The following is a 19,795-nucleotide window of genomic DNA, read 5'->3' on the forward strand; positions in this document are numbered from 1 at the left end:
TATTTAGTACTTGCCAGCTTTCCTATGTGTGTCTACATAATAATTGTTGATTACTGAGTAGGATTGCCTATTGGACTCCTAAGTCAAGAATAAACAGGACTTTGGGGGGGAATTAACCCGAAATACCATGCAGGGTTTATGAAAAGGTTCTGGGGTCTTGCTCAAAAAGTCCTGTGGCCCCTTCACAATTTCCCAGCATAGCAACAACCCAGTGAATTAGTAATAGTGGGAGCAACAGATATTTTTGTGACATAAATGTATAGCACAGTGTGAATCTAGCCTTATTATTTGTGATATTATTGTCATAATACTTCCTGTACGCAATTCTGTAAGCCTGTATATGTGAAGAGAGAGAAAAGTAGTACTACACATATATCCATTCGCTCTCAGAAAGAGATATATTTATATAAACCTTTATGTAGTACAGTTTTCTCTCAGGCCTATTGAAGTGCATAAAGCTAGTATATGATATAAAATAAGCAATGAGAGTAGGTGGACCCAGAAACCAGCAGAGCAGAGAACACCAGGGGGCGCTACCACTGATGTTTATGTAATATATTTATTATTGGAAGCAGATATTTTTTTTAATCAATTGCTATAGATGTCATGAAGAAAATATTTTTCATTGGATATTTCCTTTAATTGTTAAACTATAAATGATAGGATATTATTATGTTTATGGCCCTGAGGCTATGTTCACGGATTTACAGCGTTGTTAATTTGTGTTAATTATAGCTATTTTACTGTGAATTGTGCAATTTGCAATGAAATATCAATACTTTAGCCACAACTCAAAAAATATCACTATTTTACAGCAAAACTGCAAAGTTGTGGCAACACAGCACTAATTAGTGGTAATTAAACACGCATGCAATGCTATGTGTGAACATAGCCTAATACAAATAGTGCAACTATAAGAATGCCAGCTGGAGCAAAAAGTATACATGTTTCAATGTTTATCGCTCATTGTTGTCTGTATGAGCTGTGTATTTAATAATAGATAATGGATGAGAAAACACATGTACAGTAATACAAAGTGGGGAAGATTTCCCATATGCAAATCATTCCCATGTTTGTAAATGTTTTCAGTGGTTATCTTTGGTAATGTGGCTTCTTTAACACATTTTCAGGAGCTGGTAGCCTTTGGATTGAGCAACATCTTTGGTGGCTGTTTCAAAGGCTTTGCCGCAAGTACTTCATTGTCAAGATCTGCAGTCCAAGAAAGCACAGGGGGGAAAACGCAGGTGAATATTCCATATATAAACTTGCCTATAAATCAGATATATTGCCTTAAAGCCACTGTAGCAATAATGTGTTTGAAGCTATTGCCCTCTACCATCTCCTTCTTCTGGTTATACTGTATCTTCTTTTACTCAACTCTCTTTTTCCATTTCTCTCCACAAACAAAATTGGGTTGTTAGATGAGGGTATGACAATTTCCCAGCTTACTCACAGCACTTGGTCAGGTGAACATACAGTATGTGGGTTCTGCATTTGTGCATGTCTATATTACTGTGTGCATACATAACTCTGGTTGGCTTTTTAACCTGTCAAAGTAAGAATACAGCCCCCTGACACTGATCTGGGCCTGCTAAGAACCAGCACCTCCTACAGCTACCCAACATCCAGCAATCACAGGATGGAAAGCAGGAAGCCTGTCTCCTGCTGTGCTGTATATAAAAGGCATATTGAGTGCTGTGTATTCTCTCGCTATGACAATTACAGACTCTGCTGATGAATTCCATTCAAATATTAAAATATATAGACATGGGCTTAAAGAGGACCTGTGACCCCCAGTGCCGGGGTGACAGGCTCCCAACCCTCGTTAGAGCCCCTCATACTTACTTGATCGCGCCGGGTCCCGCTTCTTCGGCCAGTCCTGGGACGGAAATATCCCCACGGGAAGCCTGGCACACGAGCCGCTGGGATGGATCCGACGCTCATAGAGAATGAATGATAAGTCTGACGCTCCATTCATTCTCTATGAGCGTTAAGTATGAGGGGCTCTAGCGGGGGGGTCGGGAGCCTGTCACCCCGGCACCGGGGGTGACAGGTCCTCTTTAACAATATTGTTGCGTTAATTTACTATAAGGCTATGTTCACACACAGTATTTTTGCTCAGTATTTTTCAACCAAAACCAGAAGTGGATAGAAAACCCAGAGAGGCTATGTTCACACACTGTTGAAATGTAGTGGAAATCTAGTGTTGCTGTCGGCCATTATTTGCCACTAAATAGCGCCATCCACTCAATTTCAACAGTGTGAACATAACTTTTCTGTGTTTCCAATTCATTCCTGGTTTTGGTTGAAAAATACTGAGCAAAAATACTAAGCAAACATACTTTGTGGGAACATAGCCTAAGGGTACTATTACACAAAGCGATTTTTTGACGATCAACAATTAACAATAAACAAACTCAAACGACCGCTATGGTGAACGACCTGAAATCGTTCACCCAATTACACAGAAAGATAACCATTACTTATGATTGCTATTGCGTTTGTCCTGTCTTCGCCACTGCATTCGCCTCTACTGCAAACAACGTTTTATTACATGCAACACTCAACAATAAAAATAGGTCCAAATTCTATTAAACGACCAAAGATTTCTCGTTGGTCATTTAATTGTTGTCTGAACGATTATCGTTCAAATCCAAACGATTTACATTTTTTTTCAACAGTAATCGTTCCGTGTAATACCACCCTAAGTCTGGATTAGCTATGAATATGATTTACCAGCATTGAGATTTCTTGATAACATGAATAGTATCTATATCCTTAGATACACTTTTGCACCTTAACCTGTATAAAATAACAGATAACTATAAGGTGACAAAACTATATTTCCTGGCCCTGAGGGAGCTGACTCCTGTAGACTTATGACTTGGCATGCTAATGCGCATGTTAAGGGACCTCCTGTGATATTCCATAGTCTGAGAATGTGATCAGGCAGAGTAGTATTGCAGTATTGTGGTCAGAGACATGTAAATAGGTGGTGGTGGAAGGTGGTTAGCTGTGGATAGGATTAGGACATTAACTCTTTAAAGTGATATTGTCAAACCTGTTGGCAGAGGTGGCAATCCGCACAGCATCATGAACAGCAGCTGCATGCTGAAGATACAGATAGTGTTTACAAAAGTACTTTTACAACATGCAGCAGCCACTATCTATGATACTGCACAGGTCGTAACCTCGGCTAATGGGGGTGACAATATCACTTTAAGAATGCACCCCCCATGAGCAGGCAGAGAAACACCAGCAGCAGCAGGAGTGGGAAGAATAAAGCTAGGAAAGACCCAGGTAAGACCACAGTCATAAGAGCTAGGCCTGTGGCTGTGTATACTGGGAGGTTCTGCATGCTTGCTGACAGGGACAACCTGCTGGTGTTACAGGTCATATTACAATATATGAGCACCATATGCAGAAAGTACAAGTAATCTAGTAAGTAACCCCTCTTCTTATTTAAACTCTTCTTTTATTTTAAACGATCAGGCAACTGGTAAATTGTGCGCTATTATACTATTCTAAAGCTATGTTTCCACAACGTCTTTTTAGGCAAAATAATGGGCATTGTTTTTTTTATCTTTTTAACCGCTGTCATTATCAAAGAGAAGATTTTTTCTTAAAAAAAAGTGTATTGTGTAGTGTAGTGTTATAGTGTGTATAAAAATAGCCTAAAAAGTAAACTAATATTAATTATCTATATATTGATATATCCTCAACAGGTGGCAGGGCTTTTATCAGCTATAATGGTAATGATTGTTACATTGGCTATTGGATTCCTCCTTGAACCGCTGCAAAAGGTACAATTCTAATATATAACTCTTTGATAGAAAATTATTCTAAATGTATATAACACCACTGATTTTGCCTCTTATTCTCCTGTAGTCTGTGCTTGCAGCCTTAGTCGTCATTAATCTGAAGGGCATGCTAATGCAGTTCAACGAAATTCCAAATTTGTTCCGGAAAGATAAATATGATTGTGTAAGTGGTACATTTAAGCTGTATATAAAAATATATTAGCTGGTATGAATCAGTGCTCAGAACATAATAGTGCAATGTCCAAGGACCAGAGCCAATAATAATAAGCTAATAGATTATATTACCTCAGTGTGCTCTAAACAGCTGCCAAAACTAAATGAAAGTTTTAAACAATGACAACAAATGAGTTGTTTGCGTAGTATGATTGCTCGTCTAGGTCCAAAGTGTTACAATAAATAGAGTAATAAAATGGAAGTCTATAGAGTTTCAAACTCTGTAAATTACAATTGCCAAGTCATTTAGATAACTTTATCTAGAAAATTCAAAGGGACTTAATTATAGAAAGACTTGTTTTAACGATTATTGTTATGGCCACAACTCTAGTTTATATATGGGTAAAATGTATACATCAAGGAAAAACTTACCACTTAGAATTACAGTACCATCGATGAAAAAAGACCTATTACAAAGATAGAGTAATGTACAGTATTTTAAACTTGAAGACAAAAATATTCTAGGCCCCCTTGACATGTCCATGGCTGTTTTTATGGTCAGGACACTCTGATCAGGAAGCCTTTCAGGAGGCTTCAGGAAACCATCAGTGGAGCAGAGGAGAAATAAACATACTGATACTGCAGGTTGTGGTGGTGCTCCCCTCCAGTGGCTTTGCGAGCACATGATTGATGTCACTCGTGTGCCGCAATGCTGGGTGGAGTAGATGGATGCTCCTGTGGTTGGAGGCATAATGCTGCTTCCAGCTAGAAGAATGCTTGATTGTCAAACAGAGTGCTGGATGTAACCGTATGCAGTCCTGATTAGGAGCGTGAACAGTTAAAGGGCCAGCATCAGAACCCGGTGGCTTTTGACTTGATGCTGGTGCTGGCCTGGGCTCATAAGCTTTGCATTTGGAATTCCGGACAGTTTCCAAATGTGCATTCACAGCTGTCCAGAATTCTGGATACCCCCAAAGGGTTTTATGGGGCATCTGTGCCATAACTCAGGACAAATATAGGTCATGTTCCATCATTTCTGGGCCTATTTTCCAGCATGAAAACCTTTCAGGAAAAATCCTGAAGGGTGTCCATGCCCAGTAGAACCCTATGGGTTAGGAAATCTATCCAGATTTCCTAATAAATCCAAATAGATTTTCCTGGTGTGTGCAGGGGGGGCCTTAATATATTGCAGACGCTTTACAACTGGCAAGGTGAAAATTAAATAAAATTATAATTTATAACACATTATGCAACATGGCTAGCTGGTTGAGGACAGAGTAGAAGGGACATATCTGTGACCACGCCAAATTGTGTATGGACCATTAATATGTGACATAGGTCTTTTTGAGCAAATATATTTTCAAGGCATGCTAGAGAGTGCTAGTAGTAGGTTGAAATTGTGACAGGGCAGAGTTCCACATATTGGGGAACATTTATGAAGGCTGTGGCCAGGGCGTACACCAGGGAAAAGAAGCAGATTCGCCCCTTCTCCCTGCCGTATCCTTTGCTCTCCCTGCTGTAAGTTTCCATGGATGTTGTCTATTCATATTTAGTGGTAAGGTATTAGTATGATATTTGTATAATAAAAGATATCCAAATTACTTATCATTGTTCACTTATTATTTGCAGTTAGTATGGGTGGTGACCTTTCTTGCTGCTGTCTTACTTGGGCTTGACCTTGGACTGGCAGCAGGAGTAGGATTTGAGCTGCTGACAGTAGTATTCCGTGCACAATTGTAAGTACTCAAGTGCATTATTCTCTAAGAAGTCTGTATTTATGGCCTATAACTGGAAGATGTAGATAGGTACAACCACTGTTGCTATATGACAAGTGGAGGTACTCGTACGCAGATCTTAAATAAAGCCCTTCCACCAACTGCCCTTCCAGATTTACTAAAATTTGTCAGGATCTGCGTCTGTTACAGGGCTTGCGCAGAAATCGACACCTGCTTCGGAGTTAGCAGATGCAGCTCACCAGATTCAATTAAGGGTAGCTTCACACGTACCGACTCGCAGCATTAATAACGCTGCGAGTCGGCTAGGTCCTGGCAGATCACTTTCACTACATACACACTTTCACTACATTCAGACCGCTGCGCATATGTAATTCTGCTGGCCGCTTAACCCCTTCTGTTGCCGCCCGGCTCCCGCTCTGTATACACTACCTGTCCTCGCTGAACGGGGTCCCGGCGTACTGCTCTCCCGCCCGGCCAATCAGTGTGTTGCCCTGCCGCAGCCACTGATTGGCCGGGCGGGAGAGCAGTACGCCGGAACCCCGTGCAGCGAGGACAGGTAATGTATACAGAGCGGGAGCCAGGCGGCAACAGAAGGGGATAGGCGGCCAGCAGAATTACATACACTCAGTGGTCATTCAGACCGCTGTGTGTATGTAGTGAAAGTGATCTGCCAGGACCTAGCCGACTCCTAGCATTATTAACGATGCGAGTCGGTACATGTGAAGCTACCCTAACAGTGTATACAGGTCCCTGTGCAGGTGCATGCAATGCAGAATAGTGGCTGACTCCCAGTAATTCTCTAGAGTTTAACAAATGAAGCAGCCTTTAGCTCCAAGTGCAGTAAAACTTGTAGTTTATTGGATCATAATAATAATAATAATTTATTTGTATAGCCCCCAACAGATTCCACTGCGCTTTACAGATTCCGCTGCATATTAAAAATAAAGGACATCAAGAAACGCTAATGTGTTTCAGAGCAGGGCACCTTAGCCATGGTGTGATACACAATTACACTGAACTTGTTTAAATACATAACAGGAAGTGCACCTGAAAACAAAGAACAACCCCTCCCCCCCCCGACATAAACCATGGTAAAGTTTTGATGAGCCTTATGTGAAAATAATAAAGCTTTTTGCACCTACTGTTCCCAACATTCCAATTGGATAACCTGACTTAAGTCTTTAAAAGCATTGGAAAATGACATTGTAAAACAGATAAGCATTGTGGTGTTTAATTGGTTATTTGTGCTTTTTTTCAAGTCCAAAATGTTCCCAAGTGGCTAATATTGGAGGATATGACATTTACAGAAATAGAAAAGACTATAAAAATGTAAGTCACAAACACAACAGAACCATAAAGTTTGCCCGGAAATCTTCTTGCACTGCCTCCCCATGCCATAAAACAATAAAAGTGCCCTTACTTACTTATTCCTTTCACTGTACGTGGCTCCAACTGAGGAATCTTCCCTTCCGCTCTGGCAGCATGATGTTCCGCTCCCGCCCAGCCAACCACGAAGCTGAGCTGGGAGCAAAACGTGATTTCAAGCTGCTAGTATAGGTGCAACCAAGACCAGAAAATGTGGCAACAGGAGCTGCGGGGGAGCAAGAAGGAGAACGAGGTGGTAAATATGGGCACTTTTATTGTGTTATGGGCCAGGGAAGCCTTTTCAATTTGCCCAGAAAACCCCATTAACAATTTAGGGTTAACAAGAATGATATTGGTAGATTTAACTATGTTTTTTCAATTTAATCCAACACCTTGTGTTATAGCTGAACTCTTCTGTTTGTCTTTTGCAGATCTATGAGCATCACGGAATCAAGATATTCAGATGTCCATCACCAATTTTTTTTGCCAATATTGATTTTTTTAAAGATAAACTAATAAATGCTGTAAGTTCCAAAAAAATATGAAATAAAGCTTTGATGTCCTAAAAAAATATAATTTTAACAGTGCATTACATCTATCTATTACAGGCAGGTTTTAATCCACTGAGAGTGTTACGCAAACGCAACAAAGCTCTAAGAAAAATAAAGAGGTTGATAAAAAAAGGGGAATTCCAGATCCTTCCTGTGAGTGTTCATAAGTATTTCCTTATACCAATCATTTCGTTAACTTTTTTAAAATTAAATAAAGGCAAGATCTGTGCTTTTATGACATGTTTGACTCTATGGATGTTAGGAATTATTTTAATTGCTCAGAGCTTGAAGAAAAGTAATAGGCCCCGATTGCTCAAAGAGTCTAAAATAGAAGCTGGTATAAGTAGCCAATCACAACTTAGTTTTCGTTTTACCAAAGCTAAAAGCTGAGCTGTGATTGGTTGCTATGGGAAGTTTACACAAATCTCTATTTTACACACTAAATTTGGGCCTTAGAAGAAAGAGTGGGATGCTCAGATTACTGAAGATATTAGTCCTAAATTATTGGCAGAACATAAATCCAGGGTAGGGTAGTAGACAACATTATGGATGGAGATGTTGAGGGAAGTAAGCATTGTGGAGCTTTGAGGGAGAGAAATATTTTTATATTATATTTTAGTGAATGTGCAGTGGTGGTAATGCATGGAGTCTTCCTCTGATATTGCAACATTAAAATCACTGGACAATTCGGTATAACCAATTCCACTGCTAATGTTTGCCTTATATTATTTCATAGCTAAAATGACTTTATATTACCTGAGGAATTTATCAGGTTTTTTTTTGTGTAGATGTTGACCCAATTTTTTTGAACAACTACTAAATAACATGCTGAAAACTTTCTGACTTTTTGTTTCAAAAGTTTTCATGTGGCAGCATTATTAAATTCCTCCCAATAATTTTAAAGAATATCCAAATTTTTTGGCCTTGGATTGTATAATACATATTAACACAGATATACTGTATAAGTACATAGATTATAGAACTGGGGGACAGTGAATTTTGCAGTCTAAATAACCTTATTATGTTTGTAATTTAGTTTATTGGATTTCACTTTCTATTGCAGAAAGGTACAGTATCAATACCAGAAAACCATTATGAATCTGAAGAAGAACTGGACAATAACCATATTGAAGAGCTGGATCAACCAATAAACATATCTGACCTGCCCTTTGTCATCGACTGGAATTCAGATCTTCCAAGCAATTTAAAAGTTCCCAAAATCGATATCCATAGTTTAATTATTGACTTTGGAGCAGTGTCTTTTCTTGATATGTCTGGAATGAAAGGCTTAAAATCGGTATGTAATCCAAATCAGATGTTGATTTAAAACACATTTATGTTTTTTAGCAGCTATGTATCTATCTGTAAAGTTGGGGCAATTTTGCCCCAATAGTATAGGATAGTATAGGTCAGGGGTGCTCAACAACTTTTAGTGAAGGTCCACTTACCGGGGTCTATTGTCAGGTGAAGTTCCGAGCTGAACATCAGTAGTAAACGTGATGTTTTGTTAACTTTTCACAAACGTTGTTGAACTATTTACATACAGAATTGATGCTTATTAGTGGGAAAACTGGCATTTTTCTCTCACCAGCCCTTATATAGTCCTTTTGTGCGCTCCCCCAGTAGTATATAGCCACCTGTGCGCTCCCCGAGTAGTAGATAGACTCCCTGTGTGCTTCCCCAGTAGTATATAGCCCCCTGTGCACTCCCTCAGTAGTATATAGCCTCCTGTGCGCTCCCCCAGTAGTATATTGCCCCCTGTGCACTCCCCAGTAGTATATAGCCCCTGTATGCTCCCCCAGTAGTATATAGTCCCCCTGTGCTCGCCCCCAGTAGTATATAGACCCCAGCTTTGTGCTCCCCAGTAGTATATAGCCCCCCTGTGCTCCACTAACACTTATATTCCCCTGGGTCCAGGCGTTTCCTCTTCTCTTCCCCGCTCTCCCCTTGTCCTGGCGCCGGCGCTCCACTGACATCACTCGAGCGCTGGCACCAGAGAGCAGCTTCTTGTGACCGCTGCGGCCACAAGAGTGACTGACAGGGAGGGAGCCAACGGCTCGTAACGAGCGCTCATAGTTACCGTGCAGAGAGCAGCAAAGAGTGCAGAGAGTCCGCCAGTTGAAGACCCCTGGTAGAGGTAGTAACATATATCTAAAATTATTATTTTGGTTTTCACACAAGCCTTTTCTTTCTTAACCCCTTCACGACCAAAGTCACTGTTGCCCAGGTGTCCAGGCCAAATTAATACAATGTTCCTCCTCGCCTTCTAAGAGCCATAGCGCTTTTATTTTTCCACCAACACGGCTGGTTGGGGTGTCATTTTTTGCGCCATGATCTCTAGTATTAATTAGTATCATATTGGTGTAAAAGAAAAATTTTAATTGCTTTTTATAAAAATAATTTCTAATATATAATTGAAAAAAATCAGCAATCCTGGTGGGTTTTTTTCCGTTTACACCGTTCACCACGGCGTAAATTCCGCACGCTACGACAGGTAATATTTTTTAAAAAAAATAAATAAATAATTAAAAAAACCGCATAGGGTGCCCCCTATTTTTAGAACCAGCCGGGTTAAAAACTAAACGACAGCAGCCTGGTAACACCAGGGTGGGAAGAGCCATTGGTTTAGGCCCTCCCCAGCCTAAATCTTACCAGCCTGCTGCTGCCCGGTCCAGGAGCGCCAATTTTGACGCTCCAGGACCACTGGCACCCGGCTCTTCCCAGTACCCCTGGTGGCATTGGGTACTGGGGTAATAATAGGGGGTTAGTGTTAGCCATTTTATACCGGCTAACACTAGGCCCCAACTTAGTAATGGATTCCGTCTATTAGACGGCTTCCACTACTAAGTCTATAAAGTAAAGAAATAAAGACAAGACACAAGTTAAAAAATTTTTTTATTCAAATAAAAACACCCCCACACCCCTCATTGACCATTCTATTAAAAAAAAAAAAAAAATGCTGGTCATCGACGTAGTCCACGGAATCCGACGGAATCCCCAGGATACCGATATCTGAAAAACAAAAAGGGAGAAACACACAAAAAACACACAAACAGGAGCACAACACCCATCATTGTGAGCGGTGTTGTGCTCCTTACAGTATGCAGCATCTTTACAGATCGCTGCTTACAGTCTGGCCCCCAAGGGGTTAAGGGAGGATGTATTGCATCCCCCTTAACCCCTTGGGGGCCAGACTGATGTCAGACTGCACCCATCCCAGCAAGGAAGGGGTTAACTGACCCCCCCTTCCTTGCTGGGAGGGGTGCAGTGTTGGGGAGGGGGTGGGGAGAGCTCTATACTCACCCCGATGTGTCCTCTTCGCTGGTCCGCAGCACAATGAAGTCACTGTGCTGCGGACCGGCTCATTATATGTGCGCTGAGCCGATCAGCCAATCAGCTGAGCGCACATATAATTCTAAAGGTTTCTTCTAATAATGCTATTGTGATAACATAATTAGAAGAAACATTTGATGTTTTCATTAAAGTAAAGTGATGATTAGTACAGAATGCTCTTTTGCCGGCAATATGAATTAACGGCTTATGGAGCTTCCTGTACTAATTAATATTTAATTAATAAAACACATTTTCGATGAAATAAATTCAGTTTCGTTGTTCAATAATTTAATTCTAACGAATCCATCATTGTGCAATTAAATATACTGTCAAAAAATAAATATATATATAAATATACATTTATTTATATATATATTTATTTTAACAGTATATTTAATTGCAAAATGATGGATTAGTTAGAATTAAATTATTGAACAACGAAAGGGACTTTAATACAAAGAAAATGTGTTTTAGTAATTTAATATATTAACTATTAGAGGCATCGGCATTCGGCATCATTGCCGGCTATTTTTGAAGTACTCCGTACGGACCGCCTGTCAATCCACGGCCGCGTTTCCAGCCGCAAACAATGGTCTTGTTCATTTTTTACGGGTCCGTTTACGATCGGGCCGTAGATTCATACATAGTGTGCACTGTGCAGCCGTATATCCTATACTTTCCAGCGTACGCATGAACCACCAAAAATACCGCCGCACAATTACAGCCGCAAATACAGCCGCACACTTACATAGTCTGAACCTGGCCTAAGGCTGTAAAAATTAACATACATCCTTTTTCAAATATTATATGGTTTTACCCCAGAATTTTTTATTTTCACAATGAACACAGAAAAATATGCAGACCAACATTAGTTATCAAATTTCTGCAGCCTTTGTCATTCTATTAAAACAACTATATGTCTATGAGAGGGAACACACCACGAAAATGGACTTATAGTTCCAGGCTCCCAGGTCCTGAAAGGGTTAAACCATCTATTCAAAAGCAATCAGGAGAAAAGATAAGATAAAATACTTGGACTGTTCTCTTTACTGTTGTAAAAGAATTTCAGTATGCTTTATTAAGATTTAATAAAAAAAAAAAACCTTTTTTTTTTAGATTTTGAAAGACTTTATTAAGGTTAATGTGGATGTGTATATTGCTGGAATTGACAGTAAGTCACCTTTTTATACCCTCATAATAATTAATTAAAAAAACTTTCTGATAGTAGATTTTATATTTTCTATATATATTTGTATGTGATTATATATACAGTCATCATACTAGAACTGCTCTTAACAGCATTCAGAGATATGCTTAAGGCCGCATTCACACATTCCGTGTTCTGCACGGAACACAGACGTGGAAGGCCTGTACCTGTGAAAATTCTAACGATAATTGTTCCGTGTAAATGCACCATTAGTGCGTTCACTCCAGATTCTGTGTCACGTGACCTGGATGGACTATCAATGCAAGTTTATGGGGCCATTTTGGTCCCAGACACAGAAAAGAGAGAGGAACATGTGGCTGCTCGTTCTACCAATAAAACCTTTTGCTATGGTATGTCCCTCTGACATACAATTTTTTTTTAATGACTGGTAAGACCAACAGATTATCTGACAGATCTTTTTAAGCCAAAGCTAGGAATGGATTGAAAAGAGGAGAAATCTTTCCTTTATGACCTGTTCTCTGTTTATACTCCATTCCTGGCTTTGGCTCAAAAAAATCTGTCAGATAATCTGCTGGTGTAATAGGGCACGTATTCTTTATTTCAGTTATTCAGTTCAAAAAGTGAAAGTCATATATTATATACATTAATATCCAGGCTTAGAAAAACATGGTTGCTTTCTTCCAGAAACAGTATGAATTTTGTCCTTAGGTTGTATGTGGTTTTCCAATTAAACTCCATTTACTTTGATGGAACGGAGTTTCAAAACCACACCTCAACTGAGGACAAGAGTCATACTGTCTCCAGAAGAAAGCAGCCATGTTTTTCTAAGCCTGGATAACCCCTTTAATTACACAAAGTGTTATCTACTTAAGCATTTATTTATTTCAGGACTAATCGTTTTGGTTTCTAAAGCCTTTAAATGGTCCTCAAACTTTGTAGAATAGGACTTGGAATGATCACATTTTTTTTCTGAGTGACCTTTTATGTGATTAAAGCTTAGATATATACCAACGGTGAAGTAGTGCATATAAACAATGTTTCTTACAGTATTTCTGGCTTTTTTTCTGTTTTCAGGTAATCTTTTGGAAAAACTTATAAGATGTGGATTTTTTGATGATGATATTACCACCTCAATGATTTTCCTTACCATCCATGATGCAGTCTTATATGTACTAGAAAAGAAGAATCTGGATAGCATAACAAAATCAAAAGAGGCTAAGGTAATATCATATGCATGCAGCTGCATGGTGTCTGTTATTACAAACCTAGGCAAGGATGTTTCAGGATATAGAAAAAATGTAAGCAAGTAAATATCAAATCAAGTAAGTAAGCCTCGTGGTGCTGAGCCGGCTACACTTATAAAGCAAGTAAATATACCAGTTGGTTTAACTAGAATATCCTGAACTCCTACCGCTAACCTGTCTTATGGTAAAAGTGCTTGTGTAGTGTCCAAAGCATCCACTATGCATCATTGCACTCTCATCCAACAATGTTTACACACATTTTGACACTAGACTAATATTATTAGGACATTCAGGGCTGGAGGCTTGGGCCTGTATGTGAATCAATTAAGGCATAGAGAATTGCAATTTTATAACACTACAAATGGCCATCAGCAAAGACAAAGGCATCATTTCTTTTATCTCGCTATCACCTATGTGCCTGGCTCTGCAGCTTAATACCTGGTATTGACCTGACAGATTCCCTTTAAGCATATAGAGGGTAACAATACGTGCCAATTCATATGGATATTGATCTTATTAAAGGAGGATTGTTTCAGGTTAAATAAACATTTTCCAATTGTTATAGCATTTTTTTTTTAAAAGTGCGCAATTCACTGCAAAATGGTCCTAATTAACACTAATTAAATGATATATGTGAACAAAGACTCAAGTTAAGCTGGCCCAAAACAAATGAGAAACAACTGTTCTGCAAAATAGACAATGGGGCAGGTTTTTCATAGTGTGTAAAATAGAAACTAGTGTAAACTGCCCACAGCAACCAATCACAGCTCAGCTTTCAGCTCTGGTAAAATGAAAGCTGAGCTGTGATTGGTTGTTATGGGCTGTTTACCCCAGTTTCTATTTTACACACTGTGATAAATCTGGCCCAATGCTTTTGTCAACTTCTGTATAGAATCTAAAAAGAGCAAAGAGTATGGGTTACATGAGCAATCAAAGTTATTAAACCAATTCTCTTTTCCATTTTAATGCATCATGCAATTCACTACTTGACCTTTTACACTTTTTCCATTACAATAACTTTTTACATTTAATATTTTTATTAGGAGGAAATGAAAGAGACAAAGTTTGATGAAAGAGAACATTTAAATAGACCAGTAAGCATGAATTACGAATACACAGTGAGTATATTTCTTTTAACCCCTTAAGGTCTAAGCCTATTTTCGTTTTTGCGCTTTTGCTTATTCCATTTTAAGTTTAAAAGTCCATAGCGCTTGCATTTTTTCACCTAGAGACGTATATGAGCGCTTATTTTTTGCGAAACCAATTGTACTTTGCAATGACAGGCATTATTTTTCCATAACATATGCTGCGAAACCGGAAAAAAATCATTTGCGCTGTCAAATTGAAAAAAAAAACGAATTTGTTTTGATTTCGGGGAGTTTTGCATTTACGCCGTCCGTCCTATGGTAAAACTGACTTGTTATGCATGTTCCTCAAGTCGTTACGATTACTATGATATATAACATGTATAACTTTTATTGTATCTGATGGCCTGTAAAAAATTCAAACAATTGTTAACAAATATACGTTCCTTAAAATCGCTCCATTCCCAGGGTTATAGCGCTTTTATCCTTTGGTCTATGGGGCTGTGTGAGGTGTCAGTTTTTGCGCCATGATGTGTTCTTTCTATCGGTACCTTGATTGCGCATATACGACTTTTTGATCGTTTTTTATTACATTTTTTCTGGATTTGATGCGACCAAAAATGCGCAATTTTGCACTTTGGAATTTTTTTGCGCTGACGCCGTTTACCGTGCGAGATCAGGAATGTGATTAATTAATAGTTCGGGCGATTACGCGCGCGGCGATACTAAATATGTTTATTTATTTATTTATTTATTAATTTATATTTATAAAATGGGAAAAGGGGGGTGATTTGGACTTTTATTAGGGGAGGGGATTTTTATTAATAAAAACACTTTTTTACTTTTTTTTTTTTTACTGTAACTAGAAGTCCCCCTGGGGGACTTGTATATAGACAGCACTGATCTCTCATAGAGATCAATGCTGTGTATATACACAGCAAAGATCGATTAGATCGGTCATAGATTACTATGGCCTGCTGCAGGCCATAGCAATCTATTGCCGAGCCGGGATCAGCGTCATTCCGACGCTGAGGCCCGGCACGGGCAGAAGAACGGATCTCCCCCCCCCCCCGTCCCACTAGACACCAGGGACGTGAGGTCTGAAGCCTCTAAGTGCAGCTGTCAGGTTTGACAGCTGCACTTAGAGGCCTAATTAGCCGGCGCGGCAACGGGACCCGCGCCGGCTAATAAAGGCACTGCCCGGCTGCACGTGTCAGCCGGGATCAGCGCCGTTCAGAGCGGGGTCCCGGCGGGACCCCGCTCTGAACACCCCCCGCGGCACCATGACGTATCAGATACGTCATGGGTCGCTAAGGGGTTAAAGTGCTGTTTAGTGCATTGACTGAACATCCAGCGCACATTGCATAGTTACATAGTTACATAGTTAATACGGTTGAAAAAAGACACATGTCCATCAAGTTCAACCACGGAGGGGATGGATACAGGGAAGGGGGAGGGGTGATAGGTTCTATACATATGCATGTATATTATTTTGCTCTAAGAACTTGTCTAGCCCTGTTTTGAAGCCCTCTACTGTTTTTGCTGTGACCAGATCCTGTGGTAGACTGTTCCACAGATTCACAGTTCTCATGGTAAAGAAGGCTTGTCGTCTCCAGAGATTGAACCTTTTTTTCTCCAGGCGGAGGCAGTGCCCTCTTGTCTTTTGAGGGGGTTTTACCTGGAACATCTTTTCCCCATATTTCTTGTAGGGGCCATTTATATATTTAAATAAATTAATCATATGTCCCCTTAAACGTCTCTTCTCCAGACTAAACAAATTTAATTTTTTTTATCTCTCCTCATAACTAAGATGCTCCATTCCCCTTATTAGTTTAGTTGCCCGTCTTTGTACCCTCTCCAGCTCTAGAACATCCTTTTTATGAATCGGGTTCGAAAACTGGACGGCATTGATGCACTTCCTGTATTCATTGGTCAGGAAAAATTGAAATATATTCACACATCATGTGTAAGATTTGTTGCAGGAATTTCCATTCAACTTAATGATGTTGTTTCCAGGAGAATCACACACATTTTTCAAGCTCCATTTAAAGAAACAGCACAGTTGTAGAATTTCATGCAACATATCTGTGACCAATTCAAAACCCCAAAAGTAATCCTATCGCCAGATAGTGACAATTTTTTACATGATTTAGGGGGAAGAAAAGTTTAAAAGTCTAAAATGAAACACAAAAACCAAACCAAACCAAAAAGCTGTCATCTTGGGTCAAACTACGTCATCTTTGGGAGGCCGGCCCGATTGGCTGAGCATAACTTTGCTTAGCCAATCACGGCTGAGCAGCTAATGATGCGGCAGAGGGGGGCCGGCATGAGGGACGACTGGAGCGGTTCGGCCGCCCTCCCGAAGATGACGTCGTTCGACCCAAGATGGAGGCCGGGGTTGACAGTAATCTGGTAAGTATACTGCACCACACTTCCGGGGGTGGGGGGAACATGGGGAAGGGGGCAATTCACTTACATAACACACATTACAAAATTGTGTAACTTTGTAATGTGTGTTATTTAGTGAATAATTTTTAAACGCCGCACTACCCCTTTAACCCTTTGAGGACCAGGCCCAAAATGACCCAGTGGACCGCGCAAATTTTGATCTTAGTGTTTTCGTTTTTCCCTCCTCCCCTTCTAAGAGCTCTAGCACTCTCAGTTTTCTATCTACAAGCCATGTAAGTGCTTGTTTGTTACAGGAATAGTTGTACTTTGTAATGGCGTCTTTCATTCTACCATAACATGTATGATGAAATTCCAAATATATTATTTATGAAGATATAAATAGGAGAAATCGTAAAAAAGAATGCAATATGGTAACGTTTGGGGGGTTCCTGTGTCTACGTAATGCACTATATGGTAACAGCGACATGATACTATTATTCTATAGGTCAGCCCGAACACAACCATATGCAGGTTACACAGATTCTCTAATGTTATATATGTATTTTTTTTATGAAATCCTTCTTTTTGGCAATTAAATATTAATAAAATGGGCCTATTGTGACGCTTATAACGGTTTTATTTTTTCACCTACGGGGCTGTATGGGGTGTCATTTTTTCCGCCATGATCTCTAGTTTCTATTAATACCATATTTGTGAAGATCGGACGTTTTGATCACTTTTTATTGATTTTTTTAAATATATAATGTAACATAAAATCGGTAATCCGCGCACTTTTTTCCCTCTTTTCGTGTACGCCATTCACCGATCACAATGACGCTTGTTATATTTTAATAGGACAATTACGCACACTACGGTATATTATATGTTTATCTATTTATTTTTATATGTTTTATTTATATAATGGGTTAAGGGGTTATTTCAACTTTTATTGGGGGAGGTGTTTTAAGGTAGTGTAATAGTGTTTTGAACTTTTTTTTTTTTTTTACACATTTGAAGTCCCTTTGGGGGACTTTTACATTCACTAGTTTGATTTCTATACTGATTATTGCTATGCCATAGGCATAGCACTGATCAGTGTTATCGGCGATCTGCTCATTGAGCCTGCCTGTGCAGGCTCAGTGTAGCAGATCGCCGATCGGACCGCAGGGAGGCAGGTAAGAGACCTCCGGCAGTCCGTTTTACCCATCGGGACCCCCGCAGTCACACTGCGGGGGTCCCGATCGGTAAGTGACAGGGGACTCCCCCTGTCACTTACACTTAAACGCCACGGCGTTTAAGGGGTTAATGACACGCGGCAGCGCGATCGCTGCAGCGTGTCATTACCGGTGAGGTCCCGGCTGCTCACTGCAGCCGGCCCCCACTTCCTATGAAGCGCGCTCCGCTCCGGAGCGCGCTTCATAGCGGGAGAAACACCCAGGACGTACAGTTACGTCATGGGTCGTCTGGGGACAGACTTCCATGACGTAACCCTATGTCCAGGGTCGTCTAGGGGTTAAATCAGCATTGTGGCTCCTTCAGGACAGACCTCACCCATAGCACTATGCTATCAGTTTATCAGGCAGGATCTTTTCCCACCTTTTTGTGTGGAATACATCAGGGGACTCCCCAACAAATGCCTCTCATGGATTAGGTGAGCACCCCATCAGCACCTTGCATTTTTAACTGACTTGTTTGTACGGTATCACACGAGGCGCTGCTGCCTGGCTTTTTTCTCTCTCCCTTGTCTCTCGTGGATTAGCACTTAGGTCTGCTCTATTCCATCTAGCAGAAAAACAGAAACAACCCAAAGGGAGGCCAAAATGACATGTTTTTTGGTGTCCAACAGATGATTGGGGTTTAAAGGGGTCATCCAGCGCTACAAAAACATGGCCACTAGGGATGGTCCGAACCTGCCGAGGTTCGGGTTCGTATGAACCCGAACGCTCGGCAGCAGACTCCCGCTGTCTGCCCGCTCCGTGGAGTGGGCGGATACAGTGGGAGAAACGCCTGGAAAACTGGGATACAGCCTATGGCTATGGCTGTATCCCAGTTTCCCAGGCGTTCCTCCCGCTGGATCCGCCCGCTGCACGGAGCGGGCGGACAGCGGGAATCATTACCGAGGGTTCGGGTTCGTACGAACCGAACTCGGTTCAGACCATCCCTAATGGCCACTTTCCCCTTACTGTTGTCTCCAGATTGGGTGGGGTTTTGAAACTCAGTTCCATTGAAGTAAATCGAGCTTAATTGCAAACCACACCTGAACTGGAGACAACAGTAGGGGGAAAAGTGGCCATGTTTTTGTAGCGCTGGATAACCCCTTTAAGAAAGGACCGGATTTGAAATTGGAGACGTCTCAGGGGCACATTTATCAGTGTCTGTGCCTAGCGCAACGTCGAAAAAAGCTCATTTTGTTTGTGCAAGGACACCCAGTGCACAAAAAGTGCGCTTTTTCTCAAGTCTGCTAGTCCTGTGCGCTATATAGGTGTAGAGGGGGCATTTCTCGATATTTGTGCCCCAATTAACCCCAAAAAGCAGGCTAAAAAATAAATGTATACCTTGGTTTGATCAATCTCCCACATAGGGGGCGATTTATTAAACTGGTGTAAAGTAGAATTGTCTTAGTTGCCCCTAGTAACCAGATTCCACCTTTCATTTTTCAAAGAATCTGTGAGGAATGAAAGGTGGAATCTGATTGGTTGCTAGGGGCAACTGAGCCAATTCTATTCTACACCAGTTTGATAAATCCCCCCTTACTTTTTCTGGCTTTGTATTTATTAACTGCAATGAAAACCCCAATTGTGTGAACTCATCCTAAAGGTGATAGCAAGAGGTCTCAACAACTGCCAGTTAGGCATGTTATAGAAAAAATTACATGCAGACTTTGATCAGTAGCTATTGGCTTTGTTGCCATGTAGATTTTCCTTTTGAGATTAGGGGTACACACCCCAAAT

General features: G+C 40.5%; 1 protein-coding gene across 1 annotated transcript in view; it reads left to right on the forward strand.

Annotated features, from left to right (window-relative positions):
- The window catches only part of LOC138797323 (chloride anion exchanger-like), a 44,671-nt gene that overhangs the window by 23,027 nt on the left and 1,849 nt on the right, over positions 1-19,795 (forward strand). Inside the window, exons 10-20 of the mRNA XM_069977323.1 lie at positions 1,131-1,244; positions 3,726-3,803; positions 3,889-3,984; positions 5,604-5,710; positions 6,970-7,039; positions 7,507-7,599; positions 7,684-7,779; positions 8,690-8,923; positions 12,076-12,130; positions 13,202-13,347; positions 14,415-14,489. Of these exons, the coding sequence (XP_069833424.1) occupies positions 1,131-1,244; positions 3,726-3,803; positions 3,889-3,984; positions 5,604-5,710; positions 6,970-7,039; positions 7,507-7,599; positions 7,684-7,779; positions 8,690-8,923; positions 12,076-12,130; positions 13,202-13,347; positions 14,415-14,489 (1,164 nt within the window). The remainder of the gene's footprint in view (positions 1-1,130; positions 1,245-3,725; positions 3,804-3,888; positions 3,985-5,603; positions 5,711-6,969; positions 7,040-7,506; positions 7,600-7,683; positions 7,780-8,689; positions 8,924-12,075; positions 12,131-13,201; positions 13,348-14,414; positions 14,490-19,795) is intronic.

This window comes from Dendropsophus ebraccatus, chromosome 1 (assembly GCF_027789765.1).
Source record: "Dendropsophus ebraccatus isolate aDenEbr1 chromosome 1, aDenEbr1.pat, whole genome shotgun sequence".
In the NCBI taxonomy this organism is placed as follows: domain Eukaryota; kingdom Metazoa; phylum Chordata; class Amphibia; order Anura; family Hylidae; genus Dendropsophus; species Dendropsophus ebraccatus.